At 48.1% G+C, this 20,200-nt stretch overlaps 1 protein-coding gene across 2 annotated transcripts; it reads right to left on the bottom strand.

Moving 5' to 3' along the window:
• Positions 1-2,698: 2,698 nt before the first annotated feature.
• Positions 2,699-9,052, bottom strand: BMP2 (bone morphogenetic protein 2). Of its 2 annotated transcripts, XM_031044385.2 has the most exons (4): positions 8,958-9,052; positions 7,935-8,383; positions 6,769-7,127; positions 2,699-4,415 (listed from the first exon to the last, which is right to left on the bottom strand). In XM_031044385.2, exons 3-4 carry the CDS (start codon positions 7,118-7,120, stop codon positions 3,571-3,573), a joined length of 1,197 nt encoding a protein of 398 aa, XP_030900245.1. In that variant the 5' UTR covers positions 7,121-7,127; positions 7,935-8,383; positions 8,958-9,052; the 3' UTR covers positions 2,699-3,570. The 2 variants fall into 2 exon arrangements, with proteins under 2 accessions (XP_030900245.1, XP_005143841.1); XM_005143784.3 differs by lacking the exon at positions 8,958-9,052 and having other exon boundaries at positions 7,935-8,606.
• Positions 9,053-20,200: the final 11,148 nt, after the last annotated feature.

Genomic DNA, 20,200 nt, shown 5'->3' with positions numbered 1-20,200 from the left:
GAAGGAGTGTCTAACCATCAACTCTATTTCGCAGGGTTCAGGAACCCAACTGATCTCTAGGAGAATTTTCCACCACTCAGGTATGAAAGTCTGATTCAACTCTTCTATCTGTAATCCCAAACAAGCTCTTCATGCAGCACTCTCACAATCTAGAGAGAGGGGTTAAGGATTTAAGGTACATTATGAAACCAATTCTATAGAAATGTATTGATATGCTGAGCTTGACACATGCTTATTTCCTCCTCAAAATCAGTACAGAACCGGTGATTCTGTGACTAATACTAAGCAGGTATAGAAGTGCTTACAAGAATGGGTCTTAATAGGTTTACAATTACACACTGGCCTCAGTGTATTTTACTAAGGATGCAATTCTTTCTCAAGAAACAGGAGGTTTGCCTTTACAAGGACCGCAGCATCACGCCATGAGCCAGCTACTGCTCATGCATAGACAAGCGCCGTAGCCAATTTTTGTGAAACAAGATTAGCATCAACGTGCTCTTATGCCTTACAGGAGATGTAAAGCAGTCACCACCATGAAAAGCCTCCCTCAATCTAGTCACAGATGAAGGGCTGGGAGCTGTGAAACTGAAGCCTTGCAATGCTGGGGGGTAAGATCTGGTTAGAAGTGATGTGGGTTCTTTACAGATTCAGTAGGTTTGGGATCACACCTTTCCTGCTCATAGAAATGGTGCAGTCTTCAAGTTGTCAGCATTTTATGTCCAGCTTTTGCAAGCTAAGGCTCTAGCGTATGTTAACACTGCCATAACTTGACTGGTACAACTGTGCATTGGAGACAACTAACAAATCACAGAATGGTTTGGGTTGGAAGGGACCTTCAAAGCTCATCTGGTCCAATTGCCCTGCAATGAGCAGGGACATCTTCAACTAGATCAAGTTGCCTGGGACCACATCCAGCCTGGCTTTGAACATCTCCAGGGATGGGGCATCCACCACCTCTCTGGGCAACCTGTGCCAGTGTTTTACCACCATTATTGGAAATAATTTTATCTTCACATCCAGCTAGAATCTCTCCTCTTTTAGTTTGAAACCATCACCTTTGTCCTGTCACAACAGGCCCTGCTAGGAAGTCTCTCCCTGTCTTTCCTATAGGTCTCTTTTAAGAACTGAAAGGCTGCAAAAAGGTCTCCCCGGACTCTTCTCCTCTCCAGGCTGAAGAATCCCAACTCTCAGCCTTGCAGAACCTTCACTGTAGCATATCCTTTGCCTGACAACCTTGCCAAAGCAATGGCCATAAAGTGCTCATCACCAGTCACACTGGCAACAAGCAAAAGGCAAACTAAACTTCTGCATATGTCATATTCCCCCCTACACACATGAGCTACACACAGCACTGCTCTTTTGACAAAGCAGAGATTGTCCACCCAGCAAGGCTGGAGGCTACCATGTATTATCAGCATGACAACAACATCAGCTACCTCTCAGAGATACTGCTGGTACAAGGAAACACAGAAGTTGTTATCATGCCACACAAGCTTACAAGTGATCTAAGAAACCTTCATGAAAAATGGGAGCAGCAAACAGGAAATCAGTTTTTCTCTCATATCCTCTGTACCCCTTGCTTTTTGTGATGATGAGCCCTAGAGAACTGTTCTATATGAAGACCTCTAAGCCATCAGGTTAGCCTTTCTGATCAACAAACCTACACAGTACATTTGTTGTAACTCAGACAATTCCAGTGAAGAAGTAGGAGTTTGGGGAGGGCAGTGAGAAAGAGGAGGGTTCTGTTAATAGAAAGTTAGGCTACTAGGAGACCCAAATCAGAGATTCCCAGAACTGCCTTAGAGAGGTCTCTAATGAGCCAGCTGCACACACAGCTTTAGTAAGTGCTGCCTCAGTTCACGAAATCCAGAAATGGAACCGTAACAGAACACAAGGGAGTTCTGACATCTCTGGAGATATCAGCACAGTCATTATATATCCTCTAAACACAGTGGAGAGCCCCTGAAAAAGGCAGGAACCTACCACCAGCAGCCTAACACAATCTCATTCCATTCCCAGCTTCAATGCACTCCACAGTGGATTGCCAAGAAGCTGGCTTAAGCTACTTTCCCACTCTACTACTTCAGCACCGCTTTCACGCAACAAGCAACCCAGCCTCTACAAGCTCATCCCAGGTTCTACAGCTAGGAACCCAACTACCCTACCAGTCTTCAACAGGCACAGTAAGTATTAGCTTAAAGCTGTTTGCCAGCTGCAAATCATGCTTTTGCCCCTTAAAGGAAGGATTTGAAGAGTATGAAGTTATAAGCACAAGTTATCCTTGTGATGACTGCACAAGTGAACCATTTCTTCCTTACAGACTGGACTTTTCAGCAAGAAAGATCAGAGTTTTATGATTTATTATCTGACACAGATTGAAACATTTGGGAAGGGGGGAGGAAAAAAGGCTTTCAAACACAAAACCCTGGAAAAGAAGACGAGCCAATCTGCAAAACAGCAAACCCACCAGCTGAGGTTAGACAGGAGGCTGCACACGACAACAGCTTGCTGTATGTAGGGCAAAACCTGAAGGTTAATGTCACTACAACACTCCATAGAAATGAGCTCTCCTCTGAGGCGAGGAAGTATGCAATGCGCTTCCAACTGGTAAAGACAAGGGCTGGTACAAATAAGGCAATAATTCCTCTTTAGCAATACAAAACCACCAAAAATTAAAATAAAAATAAAATAAAAAAGATGACATTTTAGTTTTTATTATTTTATATTTGGCCAGGACTTTTAAAGGAAGGACTTTGAAAGGAAACATCAAACATTCACTTTTCTGTAGGTCTAGAAAGGATTCAGCCTTCCCCCACCCTCCCCACCTCCCATAGGGTTTCTATTGGCCCTCCTTAAATTCCCACTGCAAGTGAGTTGGGCATCGCAGTATTTATACTAGATCAGCAACGTCTGGTTCTTATCCAAATGTTCCACCTAAAGAGGACGCCAGTTCTCATGGATTGGACAGCCCACCCTGCAGCATTCCTGAGAATTGTACAATATAATCTTGAAAGTCAGCAGAGTGGATTATCCACTTTTTTTTCTGGACTTGAACTTGTGACCTTAACAGTAGCACAGCAGAAAGCAAATGTGCTATGCACTTTGCCATAGTAACCTTCCATGTATTCTTTTTTTCTCCTCCAACTTAAATACACACAATTGAAACAGCTACAATTTTGGAAAATTATGTACAAACCCTATATTTTTTGTTCTTTTCGATTACATATAAATACAAATTAGCTATTCTTCTAAAAAGTGGTTATAATAGGAAATAAATACAAAATAAGAATCTGACCATTATACTTCATGTGCTGGGGTGAACCCCATATAAAATGTACAACTAAAATACATTTAATCTTTAAAGGAATATTTCTCTGATTAAAATATTTGTTTTCCCAACTTTTTTTTTCTTTTCGTAGACATAAATATATTTTCAAAATAGTTGTGTTTTTTTTTTCTTTTTCTTTCCATTTCATTACATAAATAAAGTCTTCATTGGGAAATATTAAAGTGTCAGCTTGGGGGGGTTATTTTTAACCTTTTGCATTTGTCTAATATACTTTTGCTGTGTCAGCGGCACCCACAACCCTCCACAACCATATCTTGATAGTTCTTTAATACAACTTTTTCATTCTCATCAAGGTAGAGCATGGAAATAGCACTCAGTTCTGTCGGCACACAGCAAGCCTTGGGGATTTTGGAATTCACTGAATTGACCAAAGTCTGAACAATGGCATGGTTTGTTGAGTTTAGATGATCTGCCAGTGGAAAAGGACATTCCCCGTGGCAGTAAAAGGCACTATACCCCGGTGGGGCAACAATCCAGTCATTCCACCCCACATCATTGAAGTCCACATATAACGGATGCCTTTTGCAACTGTATTTGTGGCGTTTACGCTGTTTGTGTTTTGCTTGACGCTTTTCTCTTTTATGGAGCGGGTGTCCCTTGCCATCATGCCCAAACGTTACTAATAATGGCCTGAGCTGAGACCAGCTATCTTCATCCTGATGTAAAGACCTGCTAATCCTAACGTGCCTCTTGGAGGCACTGTTCTCTTTGTCCAAGTGAACCACCTCTACCACAAACCCATGATTAGGATGTCCATGTGCAATCCACCTCAAAACAGCTGGCGTAACATCAAAACTTTCCCATTTACTCGCATTATGATGCACCAACCTGGTGTCCAAAAGTCTTGTGACAGGGTCCTTAGAGGTGGCTGTGGCTGGCTTTATAATTTCATAAATATTAATACGGTGATGGTAGCTGCTGTTGTTCTCAAAGGCTCCGTGCACCTGCTGCCGAAAAATCTGGAGTTCAGCTGAGGTGATAGACTCCTCATTAGGGATGGAAGTTAAATTAAAGAAGAAACGCCGTGCTGTTTTCCCACTTGTTTCTGGCAGTTCTTCCAAAACTTCTAATTTGATTAAACAGGGGAAATAGAAAGAAAGAGAGAAAAATCAGGAACTGGGACAAGCAACCAAACCTCTCAGTCTGCTGCTGGTAACTTTCAAACGATAGCTAATGCATGTAGCACACAAGACTTGCAGGTGGAAAATGCCACCTCCCTTGTCTTCCCCTATTTACACATGCACGTATAGCATGGAGTTAAGGGTGCTTCACTCACTGTTAAGCATTTTGATTGCACACCAGTGTCCTTTGCATTCCAGGTGGTTATGAATGAGTGGCAGGAACCACACTGCGTTATGCTGGAATTCAAGGGCAGCAGTGGGAAAGCTCAAGCCTGACAGTGTGGCTCTGATGTGAAGCGTTACAACTGGTTGGGGACTTAAAGCAACTGGTGCATTTCTGCCTTTTTCAAGAGGGTGGCTCTAATACCAACCCCTTAAACTCCATCCGGAAAAATACCATTCCACAAATTAGGTGACTTAGAAATATCAACTTCTGGATTCTCGTATCCTGATTAGAAACAGTGAACTTAACATCTGTAACAGCGCTTTATGAAGCACAACCTAGGATGTACCCGAAAGTGCCATAAAGAATGGTGGGAGCTGAAAAGCGGTGGATGGTGAAGAGACAATGAAATAAAATTGCTTCTGCACAACAGATTTCTCAAAACCACACCAAAAATAAACTTAAAAAGTCACTAAACCCCAGACCATTCTCACCTTTGAGTTAACAAGTAACTGAATGGAGCTTCAAGAGGGAGTAAAATGTACCTAAGGCTGCTAAGAGTACACTGCTGCTATAGCCACTGAAGAAATCACAAGTATTTGCCAAAGCAAACCTCTCTCAAATCAATTTTGGTTTCTATTTTGGGTGCTAAGCATCCTAGAGAAACACTCACTTTCAAAGGGGAAGCCCTAACTGCTGTTAGCAGTCCTTGGTCACATAACCATTCCCTGTTGAATGCAGTGCAACTGTTGGATAGGCGAAGGCTCAGCTTTCCCTCTTTCCAGGAGCAGATCAGTATTTGTAAACATGCAGATGTTCTGAGCAGTCACAAGACCGACTCCTGCTTTCAAGAAGCCAGGAACAGTGTGAGAACTCAGAGAAAAAAATGGGCTTGGATTGATTTCCTTCTGCTAAACTTTGTGGTAGTTACAGAAAAGCTTTTATGCCAAAACCTGTGCTTTTTGACTACTTCAAACTGCAGCTTTTTACATTTGCCTAGAAATCATAAACTTTGCCCTCCGAGTTCCTCTCTTGCTCAGCCCTCTTGCCTACCACACTAATGTGAATGACCCCCACAGTGGCTTTTTTCCATTCATTGCTATGCGGTTTGTATCCACGTAGGGAAATGCGGATGATGAGAGGTTACATTTCATCATCCATCTCCTTGCTCACGATAAGGTTTCCCATTAAACAGCACATCCACTTCTTCGAGACGCCTCTTTTATCCATCGGAAACATTCAATGTTAACAGATTCCCTTTCCCAATGCAGTTTCACTTTAGAAGCATGGGGAAAACTGCTATTTCATTACATCTGCAGCGGGGCCACTGCATGCCAGCACCGGAGACGAGCAGCCAGGAACAATTACAACCTGGGGAAACGTTTCCCAAAGAGCACGCGAGCGACACGCGCCCCACCGGCTCCATGGGCCTACCCATGTCGTGGCCAACGCCACAGCCACCGTTTCAGCTCCATGGGCTGGGAAACACATCCAAGCTGCTTAGAGGGTCCCTGGCCTCTGTGGGCTGCAGGTCAGGAGGGATAGGGATGAAGCTGGTCACCGCGTTCCGCTTTGGGCTGGGTTATCTGCAGGTGAGAGCCCAAACCTGGCCACAGGGCTTTTACCAGCCTGGGCGCTGCTGGCTGGGGAGGAATAGCTTGGGTCCGGGCTAAACCGCTCCTCGACGGCAGCGGGGCGAGGGAGGGCTTGGGGAGAACGCGACTGATCGTTGCATCGATCTCTCACGGGGATGAGATAAGGATTAGAACCCCCCGCAGCTCGGCCGCCCCTCGGGGAGACTTCCCTGCGCTTTACCCTCGCGAAGGGAAAACCACCTGAGGGAACGCTCAGCGTGGAGCCGCTCTGCTTCAGCGAACAAAACGGGAGCCCCTCGTCGGGAGAAGGCGGAGGAGAAGCGAGCCTGGCTGCGAGCCACAGCAGCAACCCCGGCGCCTGCCGCCGAGGCTGCGGGAGCGCGGCCGGCTGGGAGCGCACCGCCGCCCCGGTGAACCCAACACAGCCGCGTTACCGGCGCTCCGGGGAGGAATCCACCCCGACGCTCCTCCTCCTCCTCCTGCGGCCCTCCCCCTTTTCCCCTCCGCTCCGCGCCCGCCACCGGCCCCCCGAGCCCGTACCTTCGTGGTGGAAGCTGCGGACGGTGTTGGCTCGGCTGGCGGCCCGCTCCAGCGGGTACCCGAGGGCCGGCGCCTGCCCCTGCTGCTGCCCGGCGTGCAGGCGGTAGAGGTCCAGCATGTAGGGGGGGATGACGACGTCCTTGCCGGGGCTGGGCCGCCGCTTCAAGCCGAACATGTGGAGCAGGCGCAGCTCGAACTCGCTGAGCAGATCCTCGGGGCGCTGCGCGGCCGAGGCGGCGCGGCCCGGCTCGGTGAACCGGCGCCGGCCAACCTCCGGCATGAGGCCGGCCGCGCCGCCCAGCAGCGCCTGGCAGAGCAGCAGCGCCAGGAGGGAGCGGGTCGCGGCAACCATGATCAACCTGCGCGGAGGAGGAGGCGATGGGAGGCAGTCAGCGCGGATGGGAGCGGGGTTGGGGGGGGGCGGCGGACGGGGACGGTCCGCAGGTGGGTGCTACCCCGGAGGGGCTCGGAGCGGAGCCCATGGTGAGCGGCCCCGAGGAGCGGAGGAGCCCCCCGCGGGGCCGCTTCAGGTGCGCGGCGGGCGGCGGAGCGCGGCACCGAAATCCCCGTGGCAGGAGATCAAAGGGGACGGGACGGGGCGGGGGAGCGGAGCGGGGCGATCCGCAACAAAGGAAGGGGAGGAAAGGGGCGGACGGGGGCACCGCCGGGGCCCGGCCGCTGCCCTCGGTGGGGCGCAGGTGTGCGCCGGGACGGGACGGGACGGGCCTCGCCTCCCGTCGCGGCCGGGACAGCTCCGGCTCCGGGACCAGGCTGGGGCTGCTGCCCCGCCGCCGAGCAGAGCGACCTCCCCGCTGCGCTCCCGTCCCGACCCGAAGGGACTCGGGGCCGGCTCCGCTTTCCGGCGCTCCCCGGAGGGGCAGCGGCTTTCCCCAATGGATAGAGAGGGAGAGCTACCTTCCCTCTGCGGGGTGGGAGAAGGGGAGGGAGGAAAACACAAATCCTGCTACGTCCTTAGCCAAACCCACAGGGTGATATTCTCCCCCGTGAAACTCTGCGCTGGGTTATTATTATTATCATTATTATAATTGTTATGATTAGTGTCCCGTCCCCCCTCTCTCTTCCAGAGCGCTAGCACCTCCGCCGTGGCCCACGGAGTCATCCTGCGGAGGAGGCTTTCAGCGGGTCTGCGACCGCCGGGGTTATACCTGTGTGCAGCAGCAGCAGGGGTTGTGTCTGCAGGAGGGTTTTCTGCTCTCGGGGTGTTTTTCCCGCATCACTTGGTGTTACTCCGAACTTCGCTGCTGCTCCTCTACAGCTGCCGAGCAGAAAAGAGAAGTTCTCTGAAGTACGGTCCGCCTCAGAAACATACTTTTAGCAGCTGGGTGAGGAGGCAGAAGGCAAGTCCCGGCCAGGGAAGGGCTTCTCTCTTTTAAAAGCAGCGATCGAAAAGTTGTTGCTTCTTCTTCTTCCTCCTCCTCGAGTGTGTGTGCGTGTGCCTGCCCGTGAATGGGTCCCTATGTGTCTACGGAGTTAAAAAGCTCCTTTTCAAGGCAAAAAACAAAAAAGTCCTTTTGCATCACCCGCGTCGGACAGATGGACATTTACCGAGGCTCCCGCAGCGGCATTAAGGCGAAGCTTGACTTTTCCCCGCTCCCTTAAAAAGAAAGAAGAAAAGAGGGAGGAGAAAGGAGGGGAAAAGGAAAGGGAAAAAAAAAGAGGGTGGGGAGCGACGGCTTCAGGGGACAGCGCCCGGTGCCCGCCCCGCACCGCTCTATTGCCGGGGGTGCCCGCCCGCCGACGGGGCTTTTTGTTGCGCGGCGATGTCACGACCCCGGAGGCTCGCAGGCCCGCTCCAATCACAGCTCCCTATGGGAGCGGGCTGCGGCCCCGCACGGCTTTTTAAAGGAGACGCCGCCTCCCTCCCTCGTTCCTTCCCTCCCTCCTCCTTCACCCGTTCTCCTCCTTCCCTCGCTGGAGCTGCCCGCCCGCCCCGTTAAGCTGTGGGAAGCGCCGGCACAGTTCCCCGCATCCCGTTCCGGGCGGCCGAACGGCGGCGGGGCACGGCCGCTCGGATCGGGATGCGGGATCGGGTCGTACAATACCCCATTGTACCGCAAATCGGATTAGCACCGTGCCCCGGCCGGCTGGGGTGGTAAGGTGTGAAGGTCACGTAAGGTATCGGGAGAATCCCGGTGCTCTAAAAGCACTTTAACAACATATATAGTTACTTTATTGCGTGCGGGAAGAGGACTGGAGAGCAGGGGGTTTCCTCGCTGTCCTCGGAGGAGTCTCCTTCCCTGCTGCGGGCTCAGCCCCAGCCGAGCAGAGGGCTGGGTTTGGGGTTTGGTGTGAAGGGGTTTTTATTAAGATGTGGCTGCCCTCCAGTGGTGGAAATGCGGCGGATCTCCGGCACACAAACCCCGGCATCGCCATCCGAAACCAGCCCAGCGACTCAGCCCGGCACCTGCCTCCGCTGCGCACCGGAGCGCCTGTGGGAGCCGGCACCGCATCCAGGCACGGAGGAGGACAGCGGGGGTGAAGAAGGAAGGCCCATGCTCAATGAGATTCGGCTTCCAGTCCGAGCTCCCTTTGCTGATATTGGCGAATCTCCTCATCCCGATACCATTTAATTTGTCCTTTGGGATGCACCTTTTGTCCCATCTCCTGTTCACCGGCTTTGGCTCTGCAGCAGGGCCCGGACCTTGCTGCACAGGTGTGTGGTACCCAGCAACTCTGGGTCACAGAATCAACTAGCTTGGAAAAGACCTTTAAGATTCCCAAGTCCAACCTTTACCCCGGCCCTGCCAAGAGCAGCACTAAACCACTGAGGGCCTCATCTACCCAGTGTTTGAAGGCTTCCAGGAACACTGATTCCACCACTGCCCTGGGCAGCCTGTTCCAATGCCTGAGCACCTTCTGGTGAAGACATCTTTCCCAATATCCAGCCTAAACCTCCCCTGGTGCAGCTTGAGGCTGTTTCCTGTTAACCTATCACTAGTTCCTTGGGCCAAGGAACCCCCATCTCACCCCCTGTCTCATACAACCTCCTTTCAGGTAGCTGCAGAGAGTGATCAGGTCTGCCCTGAGCCTTCTACCCCTCAGTTCCCTCAGAAGTCCTTAAAACCAAACCCAATGGCATGGGGTCTGGGTGCTAGAGCAGCAAGCACTGTGAATGCCTTGTGCTGCACCTCCTCTCCCACCCAAATACCTCTCAGGGGCTTCATTTGCAAAAGGCACAGCCAGCCTTTGACACCTTGAATTACTGCGGAGGAGGATTTAAAGCAATAACAACCCAGATGGCTCCATTACCAGCTCCTCCTTTGGGAGCGGCCTTTTCCCTCCATCTTACTACTTTCCAACTGTAGGGAAGCCACAGATTTGAGACAGAAATTCAGCACATTTGGACCAGAGTAATTCCTCCTGTGGTCCATGGCTTTTCCACCATGTTAGAGCGACTTCAGCTCTACCTGCCAAACATCCCTGCAGGATGAGGTGCTCACACAGAGAGCTACATACCACAGTAAGAAACCACCTTAGAACTACACCAGCCTAATTAAAGAGCTGGTAAAGCTCCTTCCTACCAACAGCTCCCAACACTTGTTAACCTGGATGTTCACTCTCTGCTGTGAGGACAGTGGGAGAGGCGATGGAGCAAGGTGAAATCCTTCAAGTGTAGCTACTCTCCCGTTGCATTCCAGTGCAGATAATGTTTAATTTTATGACTTCCTGCAAGTCTTTAGCATGAACTGGAAGTGCTGTGCAGTGTGACTTCAGGGTATGCCAATTATGTAAATCAGCACTAAAATAACAATGGCAACGTAGTTTACACATCACTGACACTAAATGAGCACTTCAACTTCTAATTGCCATTCCAGTTCAATCTGTAGTGGGTCATGCCAGGAAAAAGTCATTTCTTGCCTCAACGCTTACTCCCTGTGCCTGGAGCATAGGCTGTACTGTATGCCCAGCTTCATGTTATCTCCAGGAGCTTTCTGTATTAGGATGATGAGCCTTGTGATGGAGGAATGTGCCTGTGGTTGTTCTGAAGGCCTGCAGGTGCTCTGATGTCAAAAGGGTCTTGTAGGTTTGTCCATCTGATTTTAAACACAAATAGGCTCTCACAGTCTTCTGTTCTCTTGGCCATAGAACATTTCCCTTTCTAGTTTGTCCTCTCTCTGCCTATTTAGATCAGGAGCTGCTGGGGCAGTGACTCTGCCTTCCCACTCATTTCCAGGAGGTCCCAAAAGACAACATGGAAGCACTTACAATGTCCTCCTTGAATGCACTGGCACCCACACCAGAACCTCAGCTGTGCTCCAGCACTTGCCCCACATTTGATTTCTCACCACAGCAGATCCGGCTCCTCTTCAGCCAGTGCCCTGGTGAATATGGGGAATAAGGCCCTCAAAGTGTCATCCATGAACATCTGGTTACAGTTTGTGCCTCATCAGCACAAGAAGCAACTAAATACCCCTCCATAGAGCCCACTGCCTTTGAATACAGCGTTCCAGCCTGCTCCTGCTGCATCTCTAGCATCAGCACACCTGAGCTCAAAGCTGAGAAGTATTTTTGTCATAACAAAGAACATTAGACACAGGTGTATTTAGCTATAACGAATGCAGCACTTGGTCTGTGGAATTAAGTTTCGTGTTTAGTAGAGTTTTTTGAGAGGTGATGAGCCAGTAACTCAACTAATGGCACCTGCTGCTAAGGTTTCAGGTCCAGGTGTTTATTTCCAGGACCCAAGCACAGCTGATAGACCTCAACTTCGGGTATCGCTGGGTTTTCTTAGTAAAAGGATAGAAAAGTATCCAAATAAGGTTAAGTTTTACAACACAGAGTCCTTAAAGGCCAGTATTTCCTTCTTACAAATACTATATCAAGTCACATTTATATGATGCCACCACACAGTGTCCTTTTTACCAACCTCATTAAATTGCAACCATCACTCTTGATGGCTACAAGCAGAACACTTCATCTGGAAGACCTAAATGAGAAATTCTCACTAGGGTTTCTGACTGTAACTTGTAATCCTTAACAAAGCCACCTAATTTCTGGTCTATTATAGACTCATAGAATCACAGATTAGTTTGGGTTGGAAGGGACCTTAAAGCTCACCCAGTTCCAGCCCCCTCCCATGGGCAGGGACACCTTCCATTAGAGCAGGCTGCTCAAAGCCCCATCCAGCCTGGCCTTGAAGACTGCCAGGGATTAGAGGCAAAGGTCTGCAGGGACACTTGGATGCTCTGTGCATGTTGATGGTCAACACTCCTACTCCTGGCTTCCCCAGACCAGTTAGACCAATGCCGAGCATTAGTGAAAATTCCCACTTTGCACCATTGTCCCCTGGATATGATAGGCATGTGAGACATGAAATATTAACAGCACTGAGTTTTTCTATGGATTTTGCACATTTTAGTGCATAAACCTCTTGATAAAAATCCGTGCTGATGCATGAAACATACACATGGTACAGCATCAAATGCTAGAGAGGCGGCTTCTGAAAATGAGTTAAGATGTGTTAGTGATGTTGAGGTTTTGGCTTCATAACGGGTGGAGATTATCTGAAAGCTTTTCTGTTCCTGAGCTGTGCTTCCTGTTGGCATTTGTGTGAATCTGATGTGTGGCCATTCTTTAAAAGACTCCTTAGCACTGTTCTCTGAAGACATACTTGTCTTATGGTGGTTTGCCTTTTAACATCTATCAGTTGTCTCTGCTGTGCAGGCTATCTCCTGTTCCATGAAGGATGGATTCTCACCTGAGAAGGGGATGTACAAGATGGTGATCTGGTTTTGAAGAGGGGGAAGGCAGTTCGTTCAGAAATGTCTGCTTCTTTCTTATTCTATGATTCTATTCACCTTTGCTGAAATTTGGCAGCTCTTCAAAGCTCTGTTTCACTGCAAGGCTCAATTTCATTCATCAAATCGCAGCTTTCCCTCCATCATAGTGGCAGGGAAATGGGAATTTATCAGGAAATACAATGCAGACCTAGTATGTTCTACATTTTCAGTATGTCTCCGTTTCCAGCGAACAAAACCAGTTGCTCTTAACAGTGTTACATCTGCAAATACAGGCTGTAGTGATCAGTTCACGTGGCTGTGCAACTTTAAATTGTAAGACAAATTCCTACAATTTGTACTAAAATTACTGGGGAAAGAGGGAAAAAAGGAGGCTAATGTGACATCCTTTTACTTTACTGTTCCCCTTGATGCTATAAAATTCCAAATGTCAAAATCCTGTATTTGACCTGTGGCTTTTGTCATTAATAGGAGACAAAATACCATAACACCTCGGTACAGGCTGGAGAACAACTGAGCAATCACTGGACAGATTCCAAGGCACTGCCACCATTTATGTACATTTAATTACACGGAGTAGGAATAGTTACAGGCTGCTGGGCTAGTGAGATTCCATAGGCAGTGAAGTGAGTGAGATTCAGGAGACCTCAGTTCTATTGCCAGCGACAGAAATGTCCTTTTACTTCCCTTTGCTTTTCCACCTTGGAAATGGGGATGTCCATGCTCACCCCACTTGTGAGTCCCTACAAGACCTTTAGGTAGAAGCACAAAGAGTTAGGCACTGCTATTGTTTGGCACTGAATACTAGGTTAATGCCAGCAGCAATCTCAAATACCTGGAATCCCAGAGCTTAATCTTGCCTGAAAGACAGTGGCAAAGTTCCTGCTGGTTTCAGAGGTACAGGATCATGCGTGTAAGTGATGCAGAGACAGGGATGCCAACTATTCCAGCCAGAAGATTCAGAGCAAAGAGGGCTTTTTAATTATATAAGTCTTGTTGGGAAGACAATGAGGTGAGGGTGTTCCCCCATATAAAAGAGAAATGGCTGCGTCATCGATGGTCCACTTCAGGAGCTTATAATTTCATCACAGCAGAGATCTTGACGTCAAGTGAAATGGAGGATAATATAAAGTTGCGCATATTGCCTTAAGAAGTGCATATTTTAGCAGTGCAGCTGGATAATGTTTTGCAATTAAAATAAAATAAAGGCAAGCGTGACGTTCTGTTTAAGCAGATTGTCTGTGTGAAGGCTTTATTGTAGCTGCAGATTTAGGGCATATGAAAAGGTTTTCTGTGCTCAGTTGCAGGATGAAAAACATTGCATCATCGAGGCATTCTTGTTCACTAACACTCCTTCGCCAGTGTGTCTTTGATAATGAACGCTTGCAGGTCTAGTTTCTGCTGTAAAGTCATGTTTTCTCAGGTCATTATCATTTTGATTTTTCACTATCCTCTTAAAACCAGACAGAAAAGCAATAGCAAAGCTTTGTGCCTGCTCTGTGCCATGTGCTCAGCACAAGCCATCAGCTGCTGCACCTGCTTCACACTGCGAGTAAAGCTATTTGCAAGTCGCTTTCCATCGCATCCCTTGCTCCCAGCTCTGCCCAGTTTCCAGAGGAGCTCTGATGGGCACAGACCTCAGTTCAAACATCACCCTGGAACTTCTATTCAGTAGCTCATTTGCTTGTGTGCTTCAAAACTGAGTGGCTCTGAGGGGTCTTAGGGGAACAATATCCATTGAGCGTTCCCAGGCTCTCATCTGCTCCAGCGTTCCCTCTGCAGCATTCCAGAAGCACACTCTGAATTGTAGAAATGAGTTACTACTGGCACATATTGAACTGCTTCAAGACGTTGTTTATCCCTGGAACATCTGTAGCTCCAAAGTCATAGTACTCTTCTTGTATGTGGCCTTTCCATTCGTCTCCAAGAGGAGGAAGAACTGCTCCCTCCATTTTACAGAAGGGGAAGAGGGGCAGAGCAGTGGAAGGCTGTTTTCCTGGGGGCCCCAAGGATCTATATAGGTCACACTAACATTTTCAATTATGCATAAGCAGATTAGACAGAGTTTTGGGGGTTAAACTCCCCAAACTTCACTGTGATGTTATGTATTCAGCTCATACTTTTGACAAGCCCAATACCAAATCTATTACCCAATAGTTTCCTGCTGAATTCTTGCAGTGCCTTGTCCACGGTTCTTACTGCAACCATAAATCCTAGCAGGAATATCATCAGCTTATTCAACTATGGAGAAATGCTCTCATATTGCAACAGTCTCTCTACACTGAAGAAAGAGGGGGTTTTACAGTCTTGATGAGGACAATAAAGATACTGGTCAGGGTATGGACACACAGCTTTATTCCCAAACTGGCTCAGCCACTCTAGGAGAGGTACACAGTGGATTCCCTCTCTTGCTGTGCCATCACCTCCTCCCTTTCTCTGTTCTCCAGGCCCCACAGCAGGATGGGTGTTGCACAGCCAATCTGCTTAGTGCTTTGAGAAAGCCTGTTCCATCCTTTACATGCCTTAATACCTCCAACTGCCTTCCCTCGCCACACCTTGGCTTCCTGCTTCTCTCTGAAACTTGCAATGACCAATGTACCCTTAGTTTACGTGCTTGTAAAACTAAGCCCATCCCTTAGCCTGTTTGTTCATGATTAGGCTGAAAAAGCAGTACCATAAAACATTTGTGATGTGCAGCATTGTCCAATTACGAATTCCATTATTCCCATCAATTCTGCATTCTCTAACTGCACTTATGCATTCTGACATTGTGTTACTGTAAGTGATTTGCCTTTTATTCCATTTTCTGTTTGCTACACAGCATTCATGCGTACAGACTCAATAAACATTCACATCCACTCAAGGTGGGTATATTAAACACTGCAAACATTCCTTTAGTCCACCATGGCATAAATTCCTTTCAAATAAGTCCAAATACTAAATAAACAAGCTGGGAACTCCATTGACTCTGCATCTGTGACCTCCCTTGCTCTCTGCTCCCCTGTGTACATCCCAAACCTCTACATACAGCTCTGACAGCCACTGGCAAAGAAAAAGGAACTGGCCCAAAACTTATCCTGCCTGTCTTTGATTGCTGGAAAAGGCAGACAGCACATAGAACCATGGAATCAGCTGGGTTGGGAAAGGCCTTTAAGCTCATCAAGTACAACCATTGCCCAGCACTGCCAAGGCCACCACTAACCCATGGCACTGAGGGCCTTGTCTCCATGGTGTGTGAACACTTGCAGGGATGGTGCCTGCAGCCCTGCCCTGGGCAGCCTGTTCCAATGTCTGAGCACCCTGTGGGGAAGGAATTGTTCCTAATATCCAACACAAACCTGCCCTGGTGCAGCTTGAGGCCGTTTGCTCTTGTCCTGTCACTTGTTCCTTGGGAAAAGAGACCCAGCCCCATCCTGGCTCCATCCTCCTGTCAGTTAACTGTAGTGAGAATTACTCTCACATGAATTACTGTGATAGCACATGAATCAGAGAAGATGCAACATCACTGCAAGCCCCAAATCGCTACCTCAAATAACTCTAAATAGACCGAATGGATGCTGTAAGTCTTGGTTCGGATGCTCCCACAGCTTAGGAAGAACCCTGAGGAGCTAAAAAGTAAGATTGTGAATAAATCCTTGAAAAATCAGGGCCACTTTGTCCATACCAGTGGAAAATTAAGATTCCAAGTTGCACAACTGGATGTGACATTAGCTTCTGGTGGGAAAATAGTTCCCTTTCAAAAGGAATTTAATAAGAAGTAGACTGGTTTGTATCTATTTTTTCCCTAAGCAACTTCTAAAATGTCAGACATTAATAATGTGGAACTTTGACAGACTAAAAAAAACCCCACAGCACTGTAAGAATATGTAAATACTATTTTTTCCTTCTTTCCATTCATTTATGATGCTGGACATGTTCTGATAAAAAAAGCTGGATTTACCAGGGCCAAAACTGTAAAAACTCATTTCCATAAATTCTCTGAATGGATATATACATGTATGATAGAATAACGGCTTCTTTCCCTTAAGCTGAAGTGATTTCCCAGCTAGGCTGACTGAATGCCATTTGCACCATGTGTATCCAGGCAGCTGTATACATATCTTACATGTTTGTTTTCATTAGAAAGAATGAATTCTAATTTCATAGAATCATAGAATAGTTAGGGTTGGAAAAGACCATAAGATCATCCAGTTCCAACCCCCCTGCCATGGGCAGGGACACCTCACACTAAACCATGTCACCCAAAGCTTCATCCAACCTGGTCTTGAACATTGCCAGGGATGGAGCATTCACAACTTCCCTGGGCAACCCATTCCAGTGCCTCACCAGCCTTACAGTAAAGAATTTCTTCCTTATATCCAATCTAAGCTTCCCCTGTTTAAGTTTCAACCCATTACCCCTTGTCCTATCACTACAGTCCCTAATGAAGAGTCCCTCCCCAGCATCCCTGTAGGCCCCTTCAGATACTTCAAGGCTGCTCTGAGGTCTCCACGCAGCCTTCTCTTCTCCAGGCTGAACAGCCCCAACTTTCTCAGCCTGTCTTCATACAGGAGGTGCTCCAGTCCCTGATCATCCTCGTGGCCTCCTCTGGACTTGTTCCAACAGTTCCATGTCCTTTTTATGTTGAGGACACCAGAACTGCACACAATACTCCAAGTGAGGTCTCACAAGAGCACATTAAGAAATACATTCATTAGAAACACAAAATTCCTCTACATTGGATCATGGTGATGGCTTCTATTTAAAATACTTCTTTACAAGCCTTGTAGGTTCTCAGATTGAAAATCCTCACTATATAGAAGAGCTACACATGATGTGTACAAGCTACCCAAGTAACTCAAACAGATGCTGCCTCTATTACAGTGTGTTGTCAGCCTCAGCATGCTGGGTATAAGCTATTGCAGCAGTTAGCTTTAGGGTCTAAAGTCCATCTCCTTGGCTTTTGATCTGCTCTGTGGCTTTCCCAAAACTCCATCTGGAAAGGAGGCTCCTGAGATGCCACATGGTGATCATTTAAATGAACCATTTGTAAGCAGAGCAGCAGATTAGCAGGACTATCCCCATTGTGTTCAGAGAAATGGTATTTCTCAGTGTCCCTCAAGAGGGGTATAACTGCTCCTGGCAATCCCTTCAGTGGCCCTACTACTGACAAATGGGTTTGTAGTACCACTGCTTTGGTATGAATGGTATAATAAGCCAAGAAAGGCTAAACAAGCCACCCAAAGGAGGAGGCTTTAGAGCTTTCCTCTTATTCTAGTATTTCACATCTTAAAAGCTGAAGAAATCTCAGCATTGCATCCCATTTTAAGGGGGGGAAGTGAAACCCAAAGTTAACTATGGGGAAGTGTTCAAGGCCAGGCTGGATGGGGCTTTGAGCAGCCTGCTCTAGTGGAAGGTGTCCCTGCCCATGGCAGGGGGTTGGAGCTGGATGAGCTTTGAGGTCCCTTCCAACCCAATCTGATCTGTGATTCTACAATACTATGAAGTGAATCTTTATCTTGGCCTTACTAGGGCAATAGCAAGTAGCATGGGCATTTGGAGGTTAGCACGTGCATCTTGGAAGGCTTCAGTCACTGTGCTGGGCTTGCAAAGCCAACACAAGGCAAGGCTTTTAGGCCAGAAACTGGGGTTCAGGGGCAGAGTTTCTCCCCAGTTTATCAAAACCACAACTCCACTTGTGTTGAAGGCGCTGTTTGCATCCACCTTAGGGCACCTACTAGAAAGCCAGGTTCAGCAGTACCAAAGTGACCCATCATATCACTGCCCAAGCTCAAAGACACGATAAAAAACGTATTGTATTCCCTGCTTCCTTCCTTTCCTTCCCTTCCCTCAGCACATTGCTCCGTGTTCCTCCTGGACCCACATGCATTTCCAGAGGAGCAAAATCCTCTTCCTTCCAGAGCCCAGGGCAAAATTCCATGGGAGCAAGCTAGACCCACATCCCTCTTCCTCTAAGGCTACATCTCTACTAAAATTTACTCTAGTAAATTAAGTGTGCCTGGGAACATTCCTGGGCACGGAGGCCAGCTGGCATGGAAAAGCCTGCTTCATTGCTAGCTTCCGCACCGGGGTGGCTGCATGCAAACTGCTGCTTGGGGATGGTCCCAGGAATGTTAGAACAAACCTCGGCTCTAGTTTCCTTGGGAGAGAGCTGCTTGGCCTGGTCCAACAGCATCCCGGAGGCATCCGGAGACTACAACCAGTCACTTGGGCTTTTGGCTGGGTCTAAAAGTATTCGCAGGCACTGCTTTATTTCCCAGTGCAGGTGTAGCCCAAGGCCATGCCTACCTCTGCCTGCCTGGTACCACAGGGAGGTTGCAGGATTGCCACTGTCATCACTTCAATCAGCTGATCCTCGTTTCATACACTTGGTGAATGCACCTTTTATCTGTGCAGGAGTTGTCGATAAGAGCATTTAAAGCAGCCTAAAGGGGAAACCACTTGAAAGAGGAGCTGCAGTGATGCAGAGAGCAGCTCTGGGGCAGGCCTGGACCAAAATGGGGTGGGATCCCAGAGTGCTGCTGGACTGTGCTGGGGTGAGAGGAGTCCTGAGGGCTCCCTGGGGTGCTGTGGGCCCTGTTCAGCCATTCCCACTGAGGAGCTGAAGGGTATTTGCTGTGAATTGTGCCCAGGTTTGCTAGGATATAGGGAGCTATGCATTGGCACACAAATGGCACATACAACAATGTAGTTTTGCATTGCATTTGGTCCACAAGCTGGTCCAAACTGGCACCTACTTGTGACTGGCATCTTCTTTATCAGGGCATCACACTATGGCCATAAGCCCTGTTCTGGTTGCAGGGAGCAGGGAAAAGGATTGCCTTTTCCTCTCACATCCTCACTGAGGCTTAGTGCCTCCTCCACCTCACATGCAGAGCCAGCCCCTAACTCAGGTCTTCTCAAGTTAGGGTAAAACTTCTCCATGCATTTAAGCTAATTCTAACTATTCCTCCGCAGCAAGGTAAGGAGCAATTGTATGTGCTGTTCTGCTGAGGAGCTGGCTTGGCAAAAAGCACTGATGCTAGATGAGGATGTGTGGCCACCACCTCTTTGGGCACATTTTTATCTCAGTTTTGTGTTTTTAAACATCTCAGTGATGGGAGTGAAGATGTCTTGATCCAGTTCACCAAACACATGGTTGGAAATCCCTCCCCAAAAGCAATCTGTTCACTAGAGCCAAACCTCATTCAACTTGTATTCCTTCATGATCAAGCCATAAACTGGGCAGAAGTTTGGAGTGATCTCCACTTAAGCACTATCTGAGCTCTGACCTGCACAACCAAGGTGAAGCCACTTCTCCCATACATGCTGCAGCTTGATAACACCTCTTTGGGTTCAGGCTGTGTATTTGCAGTGGCCAATCTATCCCAGAGTAGAAGGATCCTTCCTTCCACTATCCATCTGCTCTCTATTCAGCACAGGAACACTCTGAAGCAGGCCCAGATGCCAACAACACAGTCTCAAACAACTCAGCTGACCAAAGCACAGACTGTCACTATTCCTCCTTTTTGGATACCTCCTTCCCAGCCCCAGACACCCACCTCTGCCCCATCTCCTCTCCCAGAACCAGTGCTCCTGCAGTAAGCAGGTTCAAAGAGCTGGTTTGTCTGACAAGTAAACCCTTCTTTGAGTACGTATGTAGGTAAGTACACAGGGCTGCTGCTCTCAGTTGG

Source organism: Melopsittacus undulatus, chromosome 3 (genome assembly GCF_012275295.1).
Source record: "Melopsittacus undulatus isolate bMelUnd1 chromosome 3, bMelUnd1.mat.Z, whole genome shotgun sequence".
NCBI classification, from domain to species: domain Eukaryota; kingdom Metazoa; phylum Chordata; class Aves; order Psittaciformes; family Psittaculidae; genus Melopsittacus; species Melopsittacus undulatus.
The sequence above is the reverse complement of the archived record's forward strand: the minus strand, read 5'-3'. Positions and strand labels throughout refer to the sequence as shown.

Excerpts from the sequence above, each read along its gene's own strand:
- BMP2 (XM_031044385.2), bottom strand. The coding sequence starts at position 7,120 with ATGGTTGCCGCGACCCGCTCCCTCCTGGCGCTGCTGCTCTGCCAGGCG. Across the intron at positions 4,416-6,768 it reads CCGCAGCTTCCACCACGAAG|AAGTTTTGGAAGAACTGCCA; the intron begins GTACGGGCTCGG and ends TAATCAAATTAG.